The 23,394-nt window shown below is 38.9% G+C and overlaps 1 protein-coding gene across 6 annotated transcripts in view; it reads left to right on the top strand.

The window, feature by feature from the left end:
- UBN2 (ubinuclein 2) overlaps positions 1 to 23,394 on the top strand; it is an 88,145-nt gene that overhangs the window by 22,632 nt on the left and 42,119 nt on the right. For all 6 annotated transcript variants that reach the window (XR_004970983.1, XM_036329009.1, XM_036329007.1 and 3 more), the window contains exons 3-6: positions 3,284 to 3,385; positions 8,130 to 8,267; positions 9,153 to 9,256; positions 14,664 to 15,153. Coding sequence is in view for 5 of the 6 variants with exons in the window: in XM_036329009.1 (XP_036184902.1) it covers positions 3,284 to 3,385; positions 8,130 to 8,267; positions 9,153 to 9,256; positions 14,664 to 15,153 (834 nt within the window). In the remaining variant the exon portion in view is untranslated. The remainder of the gene's footprint in view (positions 1 to 3,283; positions 3,386 to 8,129; positions 8,268 to 9,152; positions 9,257 to 14,663; positions 15,154 to 23,394) is intronic.

The following is a 23,394-nucleotide window of genomic DNA, read 5'->3' as shown; positions in this document are numbered from 1 at the left end:
CCAGAAAGTTCCCTTTTATTTCTCTACAGATAATCCTCTTCCTCCAGCCCTGACCTGGCAACCTCTGATCTACCTCCTGTCACCAGGTTTTTGCATTTTTTTTTTTTTTTTGGCTTTTCTAGAATTTCCTGTAAATGGAATCTTATGATCTTATGCTTCTTTCACTTAGCATAATGCTTCTGAAATTCATCCGTGTGTTGCATGTATTAGTAGTTCCTTTCTCTTTGGTTGCGTAGTAATCCAGATCCATTCACTGGATGATGGGCATTGGGTTGTCTTCAGTTTTTGGATGCTATGATTAGGGCTGCTCTGGATACATATATATAATGAAATACGTATTACTTGACCTGACTATAAAAAGGAGTGGAATCTTATTATGGATTGACCTAGAGCAGCCGTGGGCAAACTACGGCCTGCGGGCCGGATCCTGCCTGTTTGAAATGAATAGAACTAAAAAAAAAAAAAAGACCGTACCCTTTTATGTAATGATGTTTACTTTGAATTTATATTAGTTCACACAAACACTCCATCCATGCTTTTGTTCCAGCCCTCCGGTCCAGTTTAAGAACCCGTTGTGGCCCTCGAGTCAAAAAGTTTGCCCACCCCTGACCTAGAGAGTATTATGCTAAGTGAAATAAATAAGTCAGACAAAGGAAGACAAATACCGTATGATTTCACTTATATGTGGAATCTAAAGAACAGAATAAAGGAAGTAACAAAACAAAAACAGACTCAAAGTGGCTGTATCATTTTGCACCAGCTGTGTAAGAGTGTTTTAATTCTTCCTCTTGTTAACACTTGGTATTACCAGCCTTTTTAATTTTAGCGAATAATAAAGTTTTAAGGCAGGGAAATAGAATGAATAAAATGAGAGCATCAAGTGGGAGAAGTTAATTTATAGACGAGTGACAGTGGGGATGGCTTGCAGTTTGAGTATGGAGTATAGGCTGACTCTGAGTGGAAAAAAGACAGACCTCAGGGGTTCTACAACTTCTGTGATAGGACTTTGAATAGAATGGCACTTTCGAGTTAGAGAGCCATGAATTTGAAGATTGGCTCTGTTACTTTCTGTATGAGCCTAAACAAGTTATTTATCCTTTCCAAGCTTTAGTTTTCTCCATTTGTCAAATGTGAAATAATGGATAGTTGTAGGTACTAATGCAAATTAGCATTCAGTGAATGGTAACTATCATCATCATCATTGATACTTAAATATAATTTTATGCCCCTTTAACTTGTGACGTTCTTATAAATATCTGCATGTTTTTCCTTCCTAACTGATCTCTTCCCCACTGTTTTTATTCCCTATCACAATTGTCAGAGTGATTTTGTTAAGCACTAGTCTTGTCAAGTTACTTCTCTGATCTAATCTTTTCAGTGGCCTCTACAAGTGGGTACTTCCACTCATCCTTGTCTGCGCACAAATATTAGTTTTTGTCTGTGAGTTTTTATATTCTTCCTGTTAGGTCCTCTGTTAAAAACATCTCAGTACCATTTACATTTTTCTTTCTACCATTTATCACAAATAATTGTTTAATTTTTCTCCTCTCCTCAGTATTATTAAATCCATGAAGTCTGGCACTTGATAGGCGCTCAGTAAATTTGTTGAGTAGATTATCTTGTTTTAAATTCTTTGAGGACAAAACTTAAATTCCTTCTGGCATTTAACATATTGCTTTCTGTAGCAGTTCTTTTTTAAAAAAATATATATTTTTTATTGATGTCAGAGAGGAAGGGAGAGAGAGAGTGGGATAGAAACATCAATGATGAGAGAGAGTCATTGATCAGCTGCATCCTGCATGCACCCTACTGGGGATCAAACCCAAAACCACAGCATGTGTCCTGACCAGGAATTGAACCATGGCCTTCTGGTTCATGGGTTGACGCTCAAACCACCGAGCAACACCAGCCTGGCTGTTTCACTTTTTAAAAAAATTTTATTTGGAAAGAATTATAATAGACTCACAAGAAACTGCAGATAATAGTGCAGAGAGGTCCCTTATACCCATCATCCAGTTTCTCCAGGTAGTAATATCTTTTATGTAAGTAGAATTATCAAAACTAGGAAATTGACACTGGCACAATACAATTAACTGTAATACAGACCTTATTCAAATTTCACCAGTTTTTGCATGTACTCATTTTTGTTTTTGTTTTTGTTTTAATATATTTTATTGATTTTTTACAGAGAGGAAGGGAGAGAGATAGAGAGTTAGAAACATCGATGAGAGAGAAACATCGATCAGCTGCCTCCTGCACATCCCCTACTGGGGATGTGCCCGCAGCCCAGTACTCATTTTTTTATTTTCTTGAATGTCTATGTCTATAATTATATGGCAGTTTTAAAAATAAGAGTATTTTGGTTTATTGGAAAGTTGCAAAGCTAATACAAAGAATTCCTATATAGTCCTTAACCACTCTTCCCGAGAACATCTTACAGCTGTATAGTACATTTGTTACCTTAACAAACCAACATTGGTTAGTTTTTTCGGACACCATCCAGAGTACAGCAGCACACTTAGTCATTATGTCTCTTGAGGCTCACCTAGACTGACAGTTTTATATTTTCTTTGTGGGGTTTTTTTATTATTGATTTCAGAGAGGAAGGGAGAGGGAGAGAGCGGTAGAAACATCAATGATGAGACAGAATCATTGATCAGCTGCCTCCTGCATGCACCATACTGGGGATCACCTGCAACCCGGGCATGTACCCTGACTGGGAATTGAACCTGGGACCCTTCAGTCCGCAGGCCAATGCTCTATCCACTGAGCCAAACCAGATAGGGCTTTCCTTGTTTTTTATAATCTTGACAGCTTTGAGGAATACTGGTCAGTTATTTATAGAATATTTCTCAAATTAGTTTGTCTGATGTTTTTCTCATGGTTTAGTTTGTCATGATGCTTTTCTCATTGTTAACCCATAACTGGGATTATAGGCTTTTTCGAGAAAGAGCACAAAGGTAAAGTGCCATTTTTATCACATGATGTCAGTATACTATCAACATGGCTTATCATTGTTGATGTTGACCTTGATCACCTGGCTGAGGTAATGGTGGCCAGGTTATTTACTGTAAGGTTACTTTGGCTGCTCTTTTTCATACTCTGCTCCTCGGGAGCAAGTTCCTAAGCACAACTTACATTCAAGATGTCAGAGGACTTAAATTCAACCTCCTGGAGGGGAGATTGCCTACAGAAATTATTTGGGATTCTTCCAACATGTATTTTTCAACTTTATGGAAATAGCATGAGTACTGAATCAGTCTAACGTATTTGTTCTTTGCAGGGTGGGAAACCCCGTAAACATCGGAAGGATCGGCTACAAGATTTAATTGATATAGGCTTTGGCTATGATGAGACAGATCCATTTATTGATAACTCAGAGGCTGTGAGTAATGCATCTTTAATATATCAGTAATTATTTGTCTGGAATAGTAGGAGTCAAGGGTAAGGTAAAGTAAGTAAAATAATTCAGTGAATGTTTTTACAAACTGATACCCTGTTGATATACATTTAAAATGTTTCTAGTTTTATACACCTATAAATAATTGAGCATCTGTGTACACTTTGTGTACTTGAGTAAATATATATGTAAGGTAATTATAGAGTGCAAATATATGTGTAGGATAAATTTCTAGCAGTGGAATTTATTGACCAAAGGGTATTTATATCTTGAATTTTTATTGATATTCCCAAACTTGGGCAAGATGTGTTTTCAAATGACTTCCATATAAGTATCATGTGATCTTGAGAATTGGAGCTACTGGGTTAAAGTTAATCTGGAGACATCTTTAAAATGTACTTGACTTTGATTTTTTTTTTTTAATATATTTTATTGATTTTTTACAGAGAGGAAGGGAGAGGGATAGAGAGTTTGAAACACCGATGAGAGAGAAACATCGATCAGCTGCCTCCTGCACACCCCCCACTGGGGATGTGCTCTCAACCAAGGTACATGCCCTTGACTGGAATCAAACCTGGGACCCCTCAGTCCACAGGCCAACGCTCCATCCACTGAGCCAAACCAGTTAGGGCAAGACTTTGATTTTTTTATTGCTGCCAAGACTTACTACAATGGCGGTAATTTAATGCCAGCCTTTTACCAGCCTGTTTCAATCAAGCCCTATGCCTTTTCCCCTGGAACTCTCTTTCTCTTATAAAAAGGAAGGGAATTTAAGAGAGCATTTAAAGCCTATGGCAGTCCGTTGATCCCATAGCAAATGAAGGAGGGTATGTCATGTTTTGGGTAGGTAAGGTATATCTTCTCAGTGTATTAGAGTAGTCTAAATAATGTTGTTATGATATTATTTTCAGTGCACAGTGATTACGTAGGATATAGAGAAAGTGACACTGAAGTGATTATTATACTACCCATAAATTAATACGTCTTTTTCCTGTTATGACAGTGCTTGGTTGCATAGATGACGACAAGGCATATGGTGTGGTAGGAGAGAGTGATAGGATGGGCTTCCAGCATGAGACATACTGGAGACCCTGTCATACTTCTAAGTTACTTTGGTGCCCTGACATAAACTGGTTAACCTACCAGGCAGCCTGGTTTGTAGCAGTAAAATACTGACCGTACCCTTTAGAGTAGAGGTTGTCAATGAGTAGGTTAGGCCATGGCATATTGTCAAGAGTCTTGACCTTGATTCGGAACTCAAGTCAAAAGTCCTAGATTCTAGACCTGACTCAATTTCTAATTTGCCATAGACCCAGAGCAGGTCTTTTAGCATCATCCACTTTGCTATGATTGGCTTGTCCAGCAGAATTACTCTGAGACTCCAATAAGATAATGACATGCTGAAAAGTGTAAAGCATGAAAAAAGCATTAAAGCCAACATTATATGTAAAACAGGTTGAATTCAAAATAACCCAAGAAGGAACTTAGTCATATATAAATGGACATTTCATGTACTGCGGCATTTTTTAAAATTAATAAACTTAATTTAATAGCAATTTTAGGTTCACAGCAAAATTGAGCAAAAGGTACAGAGATTTCCCATATATTCCCTGTCCTCACACATATACAGCCTCCCCCATAATCAGCACTCCCCCACCAGAGTGGTACATTAGTTACAGGGAACCTATATTGACACATCATCACCCAAAGTCCATAGTTTACTTTAGGGTTTGCTCTTGGTGGGTTTTGACGAATGTATAATGACAAGTATCCACCATTATAGTACCTTACAGAATAGTTTCACTGCCCTAAGAAATCTCTGCCCTGCCTATTTGTGCCTCCCTATGCCCTGGCAACCACTAATCTTTTTACTGTCTCCATAATGGGTTTTGCCTTTCACAAATAGCATCTTAAATATCTCCTTTTGTAGTATTCAGAATTTTCAAATAAAGTGTTTTGCAAACTGACTTTTGCAGTCCATAATTGGATTATATATCAATTTAGAGAGGGACCAGCATTTTTAAAGAAAGTGAGATAGGAAATAATAGAAGCTGTCATGGTAAACCACTGATCGGCTCTGTGATTTTGTTGATGTGCATGTGTGTGTTCATGTGCACTGAATTTTGATGTTGGTGTGTAATGTATTTTTCACCTGGTTGTGGTAAAGAAAATTTGAAAGCTACAGCTTTAATAAATAAGGATAAATTTTGTAGGTATAAGTTGTATAAAAGTTATATAATTACTTACATTATAGAATAAGCTAGGTCACTGTTTTATAACAGAAAATCAAACTCAAAGTTCAGGTTGTTTAATGACAAACAAGTAATTGTATATTGTTGTCTTTAACAAATTATTTGGTTCTTTTTATGAGATAATTCAAACATAAAATAGTGTGATCCAACTAAATGATTCGCTGTTCTTATCATTGATTATGTTGCCAGTAGGCTTTTACTGTTCTTATATTATTTGATAGAGAGTGAAAATAATCTGGTTATAATTAATTTTCAGAATCATGTACTACTTATTGCTATAAATACATGAAAATAAATGACATTGAAGATATTTTTAGTCTCACACTTAAATGCTGCCAAATTTTTAAAAGACTGAAAGAAAATTTTTTTTATTATTAATAAATAATAATACCAGACACGAGTAACACTTTTATTTAGATTGTCTTTTTAATTTCACTAGAACTTTCCTCTTGTTTTACATTTCCAAAATATTGATGTTAAGTGATTTGCTCTGGGTCACAATAACTAATCATTGGCAAAGGATTTGAATCCAAGTCTTCTGATTCTCAAGTTCAGTGTTCCATTGGATCTTAACACATTCTACCTGAAAGAATAAATTACATTTGCATAGAGAATTTGTTCTCCTGAAGAGTGCTCTGGTAGGGAAAGTTCAGCAGAATACCGAAGAAGACACATGTTAAGCACATCCACCTGCTTGATAACTTAGTGATGAGGGTGTTTCCCAGGTGAGAAGCTGCTTGGTGTCGTGGATGGTGGGGAGTCAGCCAGTAACTCTGCCATAAACTAATGAAATTACTCTGGCAAGGTTCTTGACTGCTCTGAATCTGGTTTTCAAATGGGAAAATATTTGTCTCCCTTACCTCACAAGGGTGTCTGGAAGACCAAGTGAAACAGTGTATAAGAAGAAGAATTGTAAATGATAAAGCAGTGTACAAGTATCTGTAAGCGAAAGTACAGGTGTATTTATCTTATCTTAATTACACATTTTCAAAGTAATTATGAAATAAAAGTCTTTTCACTTTTAATCCTTACTCCTTCCATCAGTTCTTTACTTGTAGATATTACTAGACCCCTTCTGAAAGTCTTACCTATAGATCTTTATGTGGCCCATGGAGTGGAGCAACAAGAAAGGACTTGATGGATGTTTTTTCTTTTCCATTTTCCATATAATTTAAAAGAACACATGTTAAAATCAGAACTTTTGTACTTAACCTTAATATTCTTATAGTAACTAGTATGTTGTATAGATTTCTTGCCAATGGCAAAGAACTTTCTTTAAAAATCTGACTTCCTTAAAGACTAGTTATATAATAAGAACCCTTAAGTAGAGTTCTGGAGACTTCAGGTAGCAGATATCTCGTTTCTGTTAGATAAGTAGTTCCTTTTTTCTCTCCCACTATAAATGCCTTCATTTGGTTAAGATTGACCATTTAATGGTTGCATTTTGTCCATCTTCATCAAGTGAGATATGATAAGCTTTAAAATTCAGATTTAGAGGACATCAGCTTTAAGGATATTCTAGGTCAGACCTTCCGTCCGATTTAGGCAATTTGAGTCTCTTGCTCCAAGCAAAGTGTGTAGCTCATTAGCCCCAGCGTGTGCTTACTGAACTCGCAGTTCCTTTCCTGCTTCCCTTTAAATCATGTACATGCTGTTGTCCTTTTGAACGTTTAAAATTTTTTCTCCACGTAGAAACTTAGAGCTAAGACAAAAGAAATAATTTTGTTACTTTTTTTCTTTTCTTAAACATTTTATGCATTTATAGTGGTTTTCCTTGTTAACCTTGTTATTTTTTATAATCTCCTTATGAATAAAATTATATATTAATGTAGTAGGAAATGAAATTTATTATTTGTCTGGGCTTTATTTATTTCTTTCTTCTTTATTTTAAAATCCTCACTCAAGGATATTTTCCCATTGATTTTTAGAGAGAGTGGAAGAGAGAGGGAAAGATAGACAGAAATATCGATGTGAGGGAAACACATTGATCGGTTGTCTCCTGTAAGAGACCTGACCAGGGCCTGGGCCAAGAAGGATCCTGCACCCCAGGTTCGTGCCCTTGACCAGAATCGAACCAAGGACCCTTTGGTCCACAGGCCAACACTCCATCCACTGAGCCAAACCAGCCAGGGCTGCCTGGACTTTTAGTTATCTGTTTTAACTTGTTTGAATTTCTCATCAGAATTATTGTCATTAAAAATAGTAGCAGTGATCCTTAAATTTTTCTCAGTAGATGATATATTTAGAATTTGTTCCATTGTTCCAGAAGTGCCTTTCTAATAAATGCTGAATGATTAGAGCTCATTTTTATTCTAGATACTAACTTTTTCTAAACTTATTCCAGAAACATACTCATTGCTGTTAGTTTTTGCAGTTAGGATTTAAGGAAGATGCTGACATGGTGATTGAATTTATTTGACATATTTATAGAATTAAAGATAATAGGATATATATGAAACTTTTTTTTCTTAATCTAGTATGATGAATTAGTTCCTGCTTCTCTAACAACAAAATATGGAGGATTTTATATCAACACTGGCACTCTACAGTTTCGCCAAGCTTCAGATACTGAAGAAGAAGATATTACAGACGACCAAAAGCACAAACCATCCAAAGTGAGTTTATTCAAAATTGCAACAGTAATGAGAGCATTCAATTACTAAGATATGCTTTTTGAATTTTACTTGTGCTTTACACTGTGACTAGAAGGGAAAATAAATTGCTAACCATTCTTTAATGAATCCATAGTTAATTACATGCTTTAAAGTAAAATTATGTAAATATGGGGAAGTGATATTTACATCACAGAACTATATTTTAAAAATTTCTCTCTACATATGTTGTCTAATAATCTGTTTCTGGGATATGGTTAAATTTCCAGGATATATGTTAAGTCTTGGTATAGAAATGACTTAATAACCATTACTTTTTCTAAGATACAATTTTTAAAGCAAATTCTATAGAATATATATATTGTATTTGGGAAATGGAGAGAGTGTCCTTAGATAAGTGTTCTTTGAAGTGTGGCAAAGATGTACCAAAATCACCAAAATGTTTGTTAAAAATACAGATTATAAGGACCTACCACAGATAATTGAATCTAAACTGGGGTGGGAGTGCTCATGGACCACAAGAATCTGCATTTTCTTTTTTATATGTTTTTATTGATTTCAGGGGTGTGGGGAGAAGGAGAGAGAGAGAGAGAGATAGAAACATCAGTGATGAGAGAGATTCATTGATGGGTTGCCTCCTGCACACCCCCTACTGGGAATCAAGCCCAAAACTCAGGCATGTGCCCTGAACAGGAATCAAACCAGGACCTCCTGGTTCACAGGTTGATGCTCAACCACTGAGCCACGCCAGCTGAGCAAAATCTGCATTTTTAAAAATTAATGCAGACTGAAATTTGAGAAAAAACACTGCCCTTGGTGCTGAGTCACTAGCATCAGAGAAAAGCATTGATACTTAGATAAGTGATGCATTCTTTTATCATTTTGCAGATTCCTAAAATAAAAGAAGACAGCATTGAGATAAAGAAGCGGAAGCGGAAAGAGGAAGGAGAAAAGGATAAGAAGCCAAGGAAAAAAGTACCCAAACAACTGGGGTATGTGAAATTAAACATAAGAGAATCATTGTCACAGTGTGACTCGTTCTCCTTTTAGAAAGGTATATTTAGCATTAAATAATGTAACTCAGCTGGGTCTAATTTAATTCAGTATTTATGAATACCAATGACCTATTAACTTATATTTTGATAATATTGTATCTATCCTATCTAATAATAGACAAACATGGCAATTAACCGTACCTCCGACACACTTCCCATTGGCTAATCAGGGTGATATGCAAATTAACTGCCAAGCAAGATGGCAGCCGGCAGCCAGGCAGCTGAAGCGAACAGGAGGCTTGCTTGCTCCAGTGATGGAGGAAGGTTTCCCACCTGCTGCTGCTGGGCTCTCAGCTTGTACTCTCAGCAACTATGTTGCAATTATAGGAGCAAAACCATCCCCAGAAACCTGCTTTCAGCCAGCCGGGCTTCAGCCAGCAGAACCGCAACAGTGTTTCAATTATAGAACAAACCCAGATACCTGCTTTCAGCAGCCGAGGTCTCAGAGCTGCAGCCGGGCCTCAGAGCTCAAGCCGGCTCTCAGCTCCAGTGACAGCCATAGAAGGTAAATAAATCCCAGAATTAAAAAAAAAAGAAAAAAAGGAGAGGTTGGGAGCTTCAGTTGCCCGCCAGCCTGAAAACAGCTCTCAGCCCCTCACCCAGACCGGCCAGGCACCCCAGTGGGGACCCCCACCCTGAAGCAACAAGATAGCGGCTAATTTGCATACTGAAGGCAGGCGGCAATGGGCAAGGCTGTCCATGGTCCTGGACCCGGATTCGTGACCTGGCAGGTGGGGGGCAGTGCTTGAGGCTGTCCACGGTCTGGGACCCGGATCTGTGACCCTGCCGGGCGGGGGGCAGCACTTGAGGCTGTCCGCGGTCTGGGACCCAGATCCATGACCTGGCAGGCAGGGGGCAGTGCTTGAGGCTGTCCGCGGTCCCGGGACCCGGATCTGTGACCCTACCGAGCGGGGGGCAGTGCTTGAGGCTGTCCGCGGTCCCAGGACCCAGATCTGTGACCCTGCTGGGCGGGGGGCAGTGCTTGAGGCTGTCCACAGGACCAAGACACGGATCTGTGACCCTTCCTGGCGGGGCAGCAGCTCACACAGGGGCGGATCGGCCGGGGTTGGGCAGGGCAGGACACCTGGATTCTGCCCAGCCCCAGTCACTCTGGGCAGGTGAACAGTGCAGAGAGCCTCTGGACAGGGGAGGCAGGCCGGCGGAGGGCGGCCTGTACTCCCCACATGGCTGTGGTGACAGCTGTGAGCGCGCCAAGCGGAGCCTGTAGGCTGAGCTGAAGTAGCGCCTAGAGGCCATCAGCGCCCAGAAGTGGCTGCACAAGATCCGCCTCCTGGCCCAGAAGGTGCAGGATCGCAGGGACAGCCACCGTGGCGGGCCAGACTGAGGTCCTCCTGGCCGCACCACGGGGGTTTGCGGATCTGCAAAGCCAGAGGCCTCCGGTGTGCACTTCCCCCCCTGGCGTGCGAACATCCCCCAGCACACTGTCACCCTCCCACGCCTGCAACAGTTGCAAACCAAGGTGTGCACAAGTTCCCCCCGCCTCTCCACCGCACTTCCATCAACACAGCATGCCTAACACCCCCACAGGATGTGCACACATCCCCTCTGATGTGCTCACGTCCTTTGGAGAGTGTTTGGGTGTTCTGGGTGCTGAGGGTGGGCGCCTGTGAGATGACAGTGAGAGGGCGGAGTGGTGATGCCCTGTTCCCACGGAGGCCAGTGCAGCTACAAGATCACCTCTAGGGGGTTAATGCAGGTGCTGAGGCGGGAGCAGATGCAGACAGACACACTTGGTGGGCGCGGGCGGCCCTCGCTGAGGTGCCTTCGGTCAGAGGTGGAGAGGAATTCCGTCCTCTCAGTGAAACAGTGGGATAGTTGGGGCGACTGTAGAGGAGGAATGTGCACTTTGGGTGCCAGCACCCATGAGCAAAGGCTGCTCTGACTGAGCCTCGCTTGCTTGGGGCCTAGCGCATTCCTGCCGGGCAGCGGGTGACAGGACGTGCTTTTCCGAATTAATGAGAGAAAACGTTGATTCTCCTGCAGCCCACGAAGGTGGAAAGTGAAGTGGGGAGACGTGGGGAGTGAGCGAGGTTCCCTGTCTGGGGGTCCCAAATCTGCTGTTGGTTTCTTTCACCGCTGACTAGAGATATACAGGGTGTCCTCCCAAAATGTATACACACTTTGAATACCTACTAATTCCAGTGGTTTTAAGCATAAGAAAGAAACAACAATGGAGCTGTTATCTATTAAAAGTGTGGGCACAAACAGGCAGTCGGACATTCCCTGAGGGGTCTCAGATTGGAGAGGGTTAAGGCCAGACTGAGGGCCCCCCACCCCCCGTGCATGAATTTCGTGCACCGGGCTACTAGTATATATATAAATGACCAAACAACCAGTCAACTGGTCGCTGTGATGCACACTGACCACCAAGGGTCAGCTGCTCAACACAGGCCAGGCCAAGGGACCCCACTGGTGCATGAATTTGTGCACTGGGCCTCTAGTTTATTAATAAGTAGAAGGGTTTGTCATCTTAGAGCAGGGGTGGGGAACGTCTGGCCTGCAGGCCGTTTAAGGCCCTCGAAATTATTTGGTCTGGCCTTGCCAAATATAGCAGGATAATTTTTTTTTAGGGGTTTGTATAAAGTGTTGAAAACTTTATTTTATGTAATAGCAGGTTAATTTTTAAGTTGATAATTTTGTATGGCCTGTGAATAATGTTATAAATATCCAAATGGCCCTTGGCAGAAAAAAGGTTCCTCACCCCTGCCTTAGAGCCTCACAGTGTATTAGATCAGATTTAGAAATTGGTTCATTAAGTATTTTGCTTATTACAATATTTTACCAATAAGAATCAGTTTGAAAAGAAGGTATAACATTGAAAAAATGATTTTAATCTTTTTGTACTAAAACTAAACTTAGATGCCTGGAGATTGAGGATTGGCAGTAGTCTATGTGTAAACGAGTTATATTGTGTTAATATAAAACAGTCATTTATTTTATTTACGTATCCTTAACACTTGTGACTTTAGCTAATGTGATTTTGCCTCTAAAAACCAAGTAGAATTTCACAGAAAACATCAGTCATAAGAATAAAATGTTTGTACCATGTAATCATAAAATTACCAATTGCCCCTATCTCTCTATGGCTTTTTAAAAATACTAAGTTACAGAAACTTGAGAAGCTAGGTATTTCTCCCCTCCTTACCAAGGCAGTACATCTGAATTTTGGGCTATCGATATCCAAAAATTTGATGTAGGGAGGTATTTATACCCTCCTGAGCATGAGATTATAGTGACATTTGAATTAGTAAGAAATTGTTAAGCCCTGGCTCCTGTGGCTCAGTTGATTGGGCATTGTCCTGTGCACTGAAAGGTTGCAGGTTCATTTTCTGGTCAGGGCACATGGCGGGGTTGTGGGCTCCATCCCCAGTAGGATGTCCCAAAAAAACATATGCATACTTTGAATAATTATAAAGGCAGTGTTTATTAAAATACATTTCATTTTCAAAATGTAATAGAAATCAGCTTTTAAAGTGTGTATACATTCTTTGGGGACACCCTGTGTGTGTGTGTGTGTGTGTGTGTGTGTGTGTGTGTATAACTAAAGGTTGTTTTAAGTGATTATTATTTACTGGAGACCCAGTGCATGAATTTCAGATCAGATAGGATCTAGATAGAGAGCATGGTGATGGTTGAAGGCTCACAGATCCCTCAGCCCAGCCTGCACCTGCTCACAGTCCAGGAGCCCTCGGGGGATGTCTGACTGACGGCTTAGGGGAGTGGGCCTAAGCCGGCAGTTGGACATCCTTAGCACTACCCCAGAGGCAGGAGAGACTCCCGCCACCGCCACTGCACTTGCCAGTCGTGAACCTGGCTCAGGGCTTCTGGCTGAGTGGCACTCCCCCTGGTGGTCAGTGCTCATCATAACGACCGGTCATTCTGCATATTAGCCTTTTATTATATAGAACAAGTAAGCTTCTTTGGGAATAAAAACTATACACAATGCTTTTTATTGAATTTACTAGAGGCCCAGTGCACGAATTTGTGCATGGGTGGGGTCCAGCAAGCCCTGCCCCAATCGGGGTGGGAAGGTGATCAGGGGCAGGGCCAGCTGGGTGGAGGGGTCACAGGAGGTTGGCTGGCCCCCGATTGGGGTGGGGACATCCGATCGGGGCCAGGCTGGCTGGGGGGAGGGTCCACGGGAGGTTGGCGAGCGGCTCCACCCCCATAGGGGTGGGAAGACCAATCGGGCCGGCCAGGGAGAAGGGCTGTGGGAGGTTGGCTGTCCAACCCTGCCCCAGATCTGGCCTGGGAGAGCCCCCCCCGCCCCCCCATCAGGCCAGTTGGCTGGCTGCAGTGCGTGTCATAGCAACCAGTTCTGGTCGTTCCGGTGTTCCGGTTGCTTGGCTTTTATATAAATAGATCATTTTCTCAAATTTATAATCTATTCATTGAGTAAATATTTGTTAAGTACCTATTGTATACCAGGCACTCTTCTGGTTGTATGTGTATATAAGAGTAAATGAAACATGGGCCTACCTTCAAGGTTCTAACAATCTTTTAGGTTCTATAAGTACATGTTAGAAACATATAAACCATAGAATTTAGAAAAGATTTCTTATCTAGCTGATTGCCTCACACAGCTGTTCCTGGAATGGAAAGTGAAAAATGACCAGAAGGTAGTAGCAGATCGAATAGGATTTAGTTAGAGAGCATGGTGATGGTTGAAGGCTCATAGATTGATACACAGGATTTTGTATTTCTTTGGCAGTTGGTAGCACAGCCTCCAGGGATACAAGTTTGAAGGTGTACTAGGTGGGCTTCTCTGGTTGTAAAGCAACTGTTTTCAGCAGAAGTACATTTCTTTACTTGGTTAATTGTTTAGGTAACTACTTTATAGGTGTGCTAAAGAATGTGAACAGTCCAAAAGGAATAGTAAGTTAAACTTAGTATACTTTAGTAAACCTGAGCTGCTTTCATTTTTTTTCTCTTGACTTTATTCCTTTTATTTTCCTCACTCTAATGTTCACTTACTTATCTACCTTTCATAAGCAACAATCCAGATGATGATGATGAAGATGATATTGTTATAATTTAACTAGAGACCTGATGCATGAAATTTGTGCAAGAGTAGGCCTCCCTTCTCCTGGCTGCCCACCCAGGCTTCCCTTGCAGCCCCGGCTTCGTCCGGAAGGTCGTCCCAAAGGACGTCCGGAAGTACATCCAGTCTAATTAGCATATTATGCTTTTATTATTATAGATTATTATAGATAAGTGATTTACTTTCCTGCCTGTCAAATGATAATCTATGCCTGCTTATTTACATGGGGCTTTAATCTTGAAAATCATACGTAGCCTAACTGATTACTTTTTTTCTTCACAGAGTTGTAGCTCTGAATTCACACAAGTCTGAAAAAAAGAAGAAACGTTACAAAGATTCTCTTTCTCTAGCTGCCATGATACGAAAATTTCAGAAAGAGAAGGATGCATTAGAGAAGGAATCTAACCCTAAAGTCTCAGTGAACTTAATGAGCACCTCTTTTAATAAACCCCCCTCTGCTGCTGTAACATTGGGAAATGATGTCTCCGACTTAAACATGAACAGTGCCGATCCGGACCTTCCCATTTTTGTTAGCACAAATGAACATGAACTCTTTCAAGAAGCTGAAAGTGCCCTAAAGATACTAGATGATATTGACTTTGACAGATTATTGGATGCTACTTCTGATGGTAGCCCCCTCTCTGAGTCAGGGGGAGAGAATGGAAACACCACCCAGCCAACCTACGCCTCTCAGGTTATGCCCAAGGTGGTACCTATACTCCCAGAGGGTTTACCTGTCCTTCTTGAAAAACGTATTGAAGACCTCCGTGTAGTAAGTGGAATAATTCTCTTGTTTTTTTTGTGTGTTTTTATTTGTTGCACAAATACAACAATAAATGTATTTTTAAGACAAAAATAACAACTGACAATCCCAATACTCATATAAGCAACATATAATTTCTTCTTAGTTTTTGGCTGTGTGCATAAACCTTTGATTTTATTTATATTTATTTAAGTATAGTTGGTATACAATATTATATTAGTTTCAGGTCTACAATACAGTGATTTGACATTTATATACTTTATGATGTCATCACACTAAACGAAGTCTAGTAATTATCCATCACTATGCAAAATTATAATATTGATGACTATATTCACCTTTACCTTTTTCACCTATCCCCACCTCCCTCAGCTCTGGCAACCCTCAGTTTGATCTTTATGAGTCTGTTTTTGTTTTGTTTGTTCATTTGTTTTTTTAGATTCTCCATATAAGTGAAGTCATATGGTATTCGACTTTGACTTAATTTTACTTAGCATAGTAACCTCTAGGTTCATCCATTTTGTCACGAATGGCAAGATTTCATTCTTTTTTTATTGTTGAATATTTCGTTGTATATGTAGCACGTCTTTTTTATTCTTTCCATGGACACCTAGGTTGCTTCCGTATCTTGGCTATTGTAAATAATGCTGCAGTGAACATAGGATGCATTTATCTTTTTTAATTAGTGTTTTGAATTTTTTTAGATAAATACCCAGAAGTGGAATTTCTGGGTGATGTGGGTATTTCTGTTTTTAGTTTTTTGCGTAATCTCCATACTTTTACATAGGGGTTACACCAGTTTACACTCCCACCAACGATGCACCAAGGATTCCCTTATCTCAATGTCCTCACCAACAGTTGTTATTTTTTTACTTTTTTTATAATAGCCATTCTGACTGGTGTGATTTGGTATCTCATTGTGGTTTTGCTTTGCATTTCCCTGATGATTAGTGATGTTGAGCATCTTTACATGTTGGTTGGCCATTTGTATGTCTTCCTTGGAGAAATGTTCTATTCATGTTCTCTCCCATTTTTTGATCGGAGTGTTTATTTTTTTATCTTGAGTTGTATGAGTTCTTTATATTTTGGATATTAACCCCTTATTGGATATGTCATTTGCACAAATATATTCTGTCATTTAATAGGTTGTCTTTTTGTTTTATTTATGGTATCCTAAAAAGCAGGAGCTTTTTAGTTTGATGCAGTCCCATTTGCTTATTTTTGTTGTTGTTTCCCTTCCTTAAGAGGACATAGCCAAAATGATATTACTATGACTTATGTAGAAATGTACTGCCTTTCTTTTCTTCTGGAAGTTTTATGATTTCAGGTCTTATATTTAAATCTTTAGTACAGTCCCTGGCCTGGTAGTTCATTTGGTTACAGCATTGTCCCAATATACCAAGGCTACTCGAGTTTGATCTCTGGTCAAGGCACATAAAAGAATCAATCAGTGAATGCATAAATAAGTGGAACAACAAGTTGATGTTTCTGTCTTTCTCCCTCTCTCTCTAAAAGAAAAAAAAAATCAATAAACATAAATAAATGATGCCCTAGCCAGTTTGGCTCAGTGGATAGAGTGGCGGCCTGCAGACTGAAGGGTCCCAGGTTCAATTCTGGTCAAGGGCACATGCCTGGGTTGCGGGCTTGGCCCCAGTAGGGAGCGTGCAGGAGGCAGCCAATCAATGATTCTCTCATCATTGATGTTTTCATCTCTCTCTCCCTCTCCCTTCCTCTCTGAAATCAATAAAAATATATTTTTAAAAATGTTTAGTTCAGCCCTAACCAGTTTGGCTCAGTGGATAGAGTGTCGGCTTGCGGACTGCAGGATCCCAGGTTCGATTCCATTCAAAGGGATGTACCTTGGTTGCTGGCACATCCTTAGTAAGGGGTATGCAGGCGGCAGCTGATTGATGTTTCTCTCTATCCCTCTCCCTTCCTCTCTGTAAAAAATAAATAAAATATATTTTAAAAAAATGTTTAGTTCAATTTGAGTTTATTTTTGTATATGGTATGAAGGAGTGGTACAGTTCAATTTCTTTTGCACACATCTGTCCAGTTTTCTTAGCACCACTTATTTTTGCTTCTCTATTGTTTCATTGATCTTTGTGTCTGTTTTTGTGGTAGTACCATACTGTTTGGTTATTGTAGCTTTATAAGTTGTTTGAAACCTGGGAATGTGTTATCTCCAGCTTTGTTCTTTTTTTTTTTTAATCAGCTTTATTAGTGATAATGTTTATATTTATAATTTGTTAAAATATATTTTTTATTGATTTCAGAGAGGAAGGGAGAGGGAGAGAAAGATAGAAACATTAATGATAAGAGAGAATCATTGATCAGCTGCCTCCTGCACGCCCCCTCGTAGGGATCGAGCCTGCAACCTGGGCATGTGCATTGACCAGAAATCAAACCATGACCTCCTGATTCATGGGTTGACACTCAACCGCTCAACCAGTGAGCCACAGCGGGTGGACTAGTATGGACATTTTAATGGTATTAGTTCTTCCAATTCATTAGCATGGTATATCCTTTCATTTATTTGTGTCCTCTTTAATTTCTTAAGTTTGTAAAAGTTTTCAGAGTAAAGGTCTTTTACATCCTTGGTTAAATTTATTCCTGAGTATTTTATTATTTTTGATGCAGTTGTGAAGAGGATTGTTTTCTTAATTTCTCTTGATCATTCGTTATTAGTGTATAGAAATGCGACAGATTTTTGTTATTATGTCATCTGCATATAGTAACAGTTTTACTTCCTCCTTTACAATTTGGATGCCTTATATTTCTTTTTCTTATCTGACTGCTGTAGCTAGGACTTCCAATACTATATTGAATAATAGTGGTGATAGTGGGCATTCTTGTCTTGCTCCTGATTTTAGAGGAAAAGCTTCCAGCTTTTCACCACTGAGTAAGTTGTAGCTATGAATTTGACGTATGTAGCTTTTATTATGTTATGCTAAGTTCGCTCTATACTTACTTTACTGACATTTTTTTCATAAATAGATGTTAAATTTTGTCAGATGCTTTTTCTGCATCTATTGAGATGATCATGTCATTTTTATGCTTGGTTTTGTTGATTCATGTATCATGTTAATTTGTGGATATTGAACCATCCTTGCATTCCTGGTATATATCCCACTTGATCATTGTATGTAATACTTTTACTGTATTTTTGAATTTCATTTGCTAGTATTTTGTTGCTAATTTTTACATCTATGTTCATCAGTGTTATTGGCCTGCAATTCTTTGTTTTTGTAGTGCCTGTCTGATTTTGGTATTAAGATGCTGGCCATGTAGAATGAGTTCCTTTCTCTTTAATTTTTTCAAGGATAGGTATTAATTCTTCTTTATTTATTTATTTATTTATTTTTTAAAATATACTTTATTGATTTTTTACAGAGAGGAAGGGAGAGAGATAGAGAGTTAGAAACATCGATGAGAGAGAAACATCGATCAGCCGCCTCCTGCACATCCCCCACCGGGGAAGTGCCCGCAACCCAGGTACATGCCCCTGACCGGAATCGAACCCGGGATCCTTCAGTCCGCACGCTGACACTTTATCCGCTGAGCCAAACCCGCTTTGGCTTAATTCTTCTTTAAATGTTTGGTAAAATCCACCTATGCAGCTGTCTGTTCTGAACTTTTGTTTTTTGGGGGGTGTTTTTTAATTACTATTTCAGTATCATTACTAGTAATTAGTCTATTCAGAGTCTGATTCTTTTTGGTTCAGTCTTAAAAAGATGTATGTTTTTAGGAATTTATCCATTTCTTCTAGATTGTCCAATTTGTTGGCATATAATTGTTCATACTATTCTTTAATGATCCTTTGTATTTTTGTGGTGTTGATTGTAAACTCTTCTCTTGCATTTCTGATTTTATTTATTTGGGCTCTCTTTTTTCCTTGATGAATCAATCTGGCTAAAGGTTTGTCGATTTTGTTTATCCTTTCAAAGAACCAGCACTTAGTTTCATTGATCTTTTCTATTATGTATTTTTAGTCTCTAACTCTTATATTTCTGCTGTGATCATTATTATTTCCTTTCTTCTATATATTTTGGGTTTTGTTCTTTTTCTAGTTTTGGTATAAAGTTAAGTTGTTCATTTGGGATTTTTCTTTCTTGAGATAGGTATGTATAGCTGTTAACTTTCCATCTTAGAACTGCTTTTGCTGCATCCCATAAATTTTAGGGAGTTTTGTTTTCATTTTCATTTATCTCAAAATATTTTTGAATTTCCTCTTCAATCCATTGGTTGTTACTAGCATGTTGTTTAGTCTACATGTGTTTGTGTTTTTTCCAGTTTTCTTTTTGTAGTTGATTTCTAGTTTCATATCATTGTGGTCGGAAAAAAATTCTCTATTTTCAATATTATTGAATTAATTGACACTTGTTTTATGGCCTAATATGTGGTCAGTCTTGGAGAATATTCCATGTGCACTTGAAAAAAATGTGTATTCTGTAGTTTTTGCATGAAATGTTCTAGGATTGTCTATTAAGTTGATCTGATATAACATTTAATGTCATTATTTTATATTAATCTTCTATCTCTGATTTGCCCAATGATGTTAGAAGAGTATAAAGTCCACTAATATTGTATTGCTGTTAATTTCTCTTTCTATGCCCATTAATATTTGCTTTATATATTTATTTTTTTAAATATATTGATTTCAGAGAGGAAAGGAGAGGGAGAGAGCGATAGAGGTATCAATGATGAGAGAGAATCATTGATTGGCTGCTTCCTACACACCCCCTACTGGGAATCAAACCCACAACCTGAGCACATGCCCTTGACTGGAATCGAACCTGGGACCTTTCAGTCTGCTGGCCAATGCTCTATCCACAGAGCCAAACAGGCTAGGGCTGCTTTATGTATTTAGATGTTCCTGTGTTAGGTGAATAGATATATTTACAATTGCGGTATCTTATTGCATTGACCCATTTATCATTATGCCTCCTTTTACAGTCCATATTTTAAAGTCTGTTTTATCACATATAAGTATTGCTACCCCTTCTATTTGCATGTAACATCTTTTTATATCCCTTCAGTTTCAATCTGTGTGTCTTTTTATCTAAAGTGAGTATCTCATAAGCAGAACATAGGTGGGTCTTGTTTTTTATTCATTCAGCCACCCTAAGTCTTTTGATTGGAACATTTAGGCCATTTACATTTAAATAATTCTTGATAGGCATGTACTTATTGTCATTGTTATTTGTTTGTTGTTGTTGTTGTTGTTGTTGTCATTCTCTGTTACTTGTCTTGATCTCTTTCCTTTTGGTTTGCTGGTTTTCTTTAGTGTTTTGTTTGAGTCTTTTGCTCTTTATTGTTCTGTATTTTTTGTTGTTGTTGTTTTTGTTTGTGGTTACCATGAGGTTCATATATACCAATCTGTATCTATAGCAATCTATTTTTGTTAACTCTTTATTGTTTAAAGTATTGCATAAATCTCCTTTTTCCCCCATTGACATCTCCCCAGCTGCTTCCACACCCTATAACAGTCTATTTCAACCTGATAGGTGTTTAAGTTCAAGTACATTCTAAAAGCACTTCGTTTTTACTCCATTTTGACAATCTTTGAATTTTAATGATGAGTTTTGTTCACTTATATTTATTTTCTTTTTTTAATTTATATTTTTATTGATTTGAGAAAGAAAAACATCAGTTTGTTGTTTCACTTATTTATGCATTCATTGGTTAATTCTTTTTTTTTTTTTTTTTATTGATTTCAGAAAGGAAGGGAGTGGGAGAGAGAGATAGAAACATCAATGATGAGAGAGAAATCATTGATCGGCTGCCTCCTGCATGCCTCACAGTGGGGATTGAGCCCGCAACCCGAGCATGTGCCCTGAATGAGAATTGAACTGTGACCTCCTGGTTCATAGATCGACGCTCAACCACTGAGCCACGCCAGTCGGGCCCATTGGTTAATTCTTGTATGTGCCTGACTGGGGATCAAACATGCAACCTTGGCATAGCAGGATGATGCTCTACCCAACTGAGCTACTCAGCCAGGGCAAATAGGAACTACATTCTTAATCCAATAAAAAAAAAAGTTCTAAAAACAAAACAGTACTAAAGATGTCTATATAAATACAGACAAGTTTTTCTGTTTACTGAATTTGTCCCCTCATTTGGCATATTGGTTAACATTGGGGAAATTAAGCATATAACTAAAGACACAGTATAATCTACAGTTTTGTTCATCTAAAAGTTTATTTAATCTTCTCAACTACTCCAAGTATGAAGTATAGGTATTGTTTTCTTTTTCTTTTCTTTTTGTTTTTTTGTTGTTGTTGTTGTTAATCTTTACCCAAGAATATTTTCATTGATTTTTAGGGAGAGTGCAAAAGAGAGGGAAAGACAGAGAGAAAGAAACATCAATGTGAGAGAAACACATCGATTGGTTGCCTCCAGCACGAGCCCCAACCAGGACCCAACCAGGGCCCAGGCTGGGAAGGAGCCTGCAACCAAGGTACATACGCTTGACCAAAATCGAATCTGGGGACCCTGTGGTCCACAGGCTGACGCTCTATCCACTGAGCCAAACTGGCTAGGGCGTATTGTTTTCTTTTTGTGGTTGAGAAACTTAAGTGATAGGTTAAATAGCTTGGTCAAGTCCAACTAGTAAGTGGTGGAGCCAGAACTTAAAAACAGGTTGTCTAGATTCCAAAGTATATCCTTTTTGCTATTCCCATGTTGCCCCACCGCTAGATGCTTTATAGGTTTTAAAAAGTGCTGATGATGTGACCCAGGTTTTCCAACATGTAATTGATAATAATTGCTATTGTTTATTTAGCAAATGCCTGTACTGTGTATTGAGTGTACAGTGTCCCACAGTCACAAGGCACCATTTACCATTGAGGAGACCGTGCCCTGACTGGACTTAGTGTACTTTACATACTGTATAGTCAGTCTAACCCTCGAACAATCATATGGGATAGGTAGTATTCCAAGGTTCAAAAGGTTAAGTCATTTGGCCATGGCCATGTGATTTTTAAGTGGCTGAGACATATTTCAAAGTGAAGATTTAAAGGCAGGACCATCAAGCTCCATAGTTTGCACTTCCTCTGCTGTGTTATATGCAATTCATTCTCATTTAATAAACAAAACTGCTTAGTAATGAATGTGTTTCAATCTTGTAAAACTGTCACATTTCAGATATCAAAAACTGTAATTTTTCTCTGTAATAGTAATGCCAGGAGTAAGAAGATTCGTTTTATTTACTGATGTCTATGAATTCTCCATATTTTTTCTTTAAAATACAAGATGGTGTTTTTTCTTCAGGAGATGAGAATTCATCCTTGTGTTTGTCTGATGAGGAGTTTGTCCTTGTTGCTCTTTTCTCGCTTTGAAACATTCTTCCAGTGTTCAGCCTCTTGACATTTTTGTTTCTCTTTCTTGAAGTTTAGTTTTCATTCTGGCTTTCTTCCTATTTCTACTCCCTACACACACCAGTCTGCATCCTTTCTAAGAAGTGCTGAGATACATCTCAGAAATTTTATTCTTCTATTTACAGCATGTAAAATTGTCAGATGCTTGGTAGATTGACAGAATCAGCATGTGACTATATCGGATTATTAGATCAGGCTTGATTTTTTACATCTCATGGAAATCAAGATGAACTGTTCTTTGTAATTTCCCCAGTAAAATTTGCTTATGGTAGATTGTCTTGGTTTGTACACTCTTTGTTTCTTGTCAGGCTGGTTAAGGTGACAAACAAAATGATGAAAATATTATCCTTAAGCTCATTGAATTAATTTTTGCTTATACCTAGGCTAATGTTTTCTTTGTTAGTATGTAATTAGGTAGAACTAAGGGTGTTAGTGTTACAGAGGAGAAGTTACGACGCGTCTGGTCTGAGTCCTAGGTCCACCACTTAGTAGCCGTGTGATTTGGGGGCATATCCTATAACCTATTAAAGATTTTGGTCCCTTATTTGTAAAATGAGGGTTTAATACCAGTTTCACCAGTTGTTATGAGTATTTAACAAGGTAATGGGTATAAAGTGTAGAATATGATACACATTGTAAACAATAATGTCTGTAGAAAGTGAGACATCTGCTTTCTGTTATCTTGGAGACCACAACAAAAATTAACAAGCCCTGACCGGTTTGGCGCAGTGGATGGAGCCTCGGCCTGCGGTTTGAAGGGTCCCGGGTTCGATTCCATGTACCTTGGTTGCGGGCACATCCCCAGTAGGGGGTGTGCAGGAGGCAGCTGATCAATGTTTCTCTCTCATCGTTGTTTCTAACTCTATCC

This window comes from Myotis myotis, unplaced genomic scaffold (genome assembly GCF_014108235.1).
Source record: "Myotis myotis isolate mMyoMyo1 unplaced genomic scaffold, mMyoMyo1.p scaffold_m19_p_11, whole genome shotgun sequence".
Taxonomy (NCBI): Eukaryota; Metazoa; Chordata; class Mammalia; order Chiroptera; family Vespertilionidae; genus Myotis; species Myotis myotis.
Note: the sequence above shows the minus strand (reverse complement) of the source record. Positions and strands in the feature narration are given on the sequence as shown.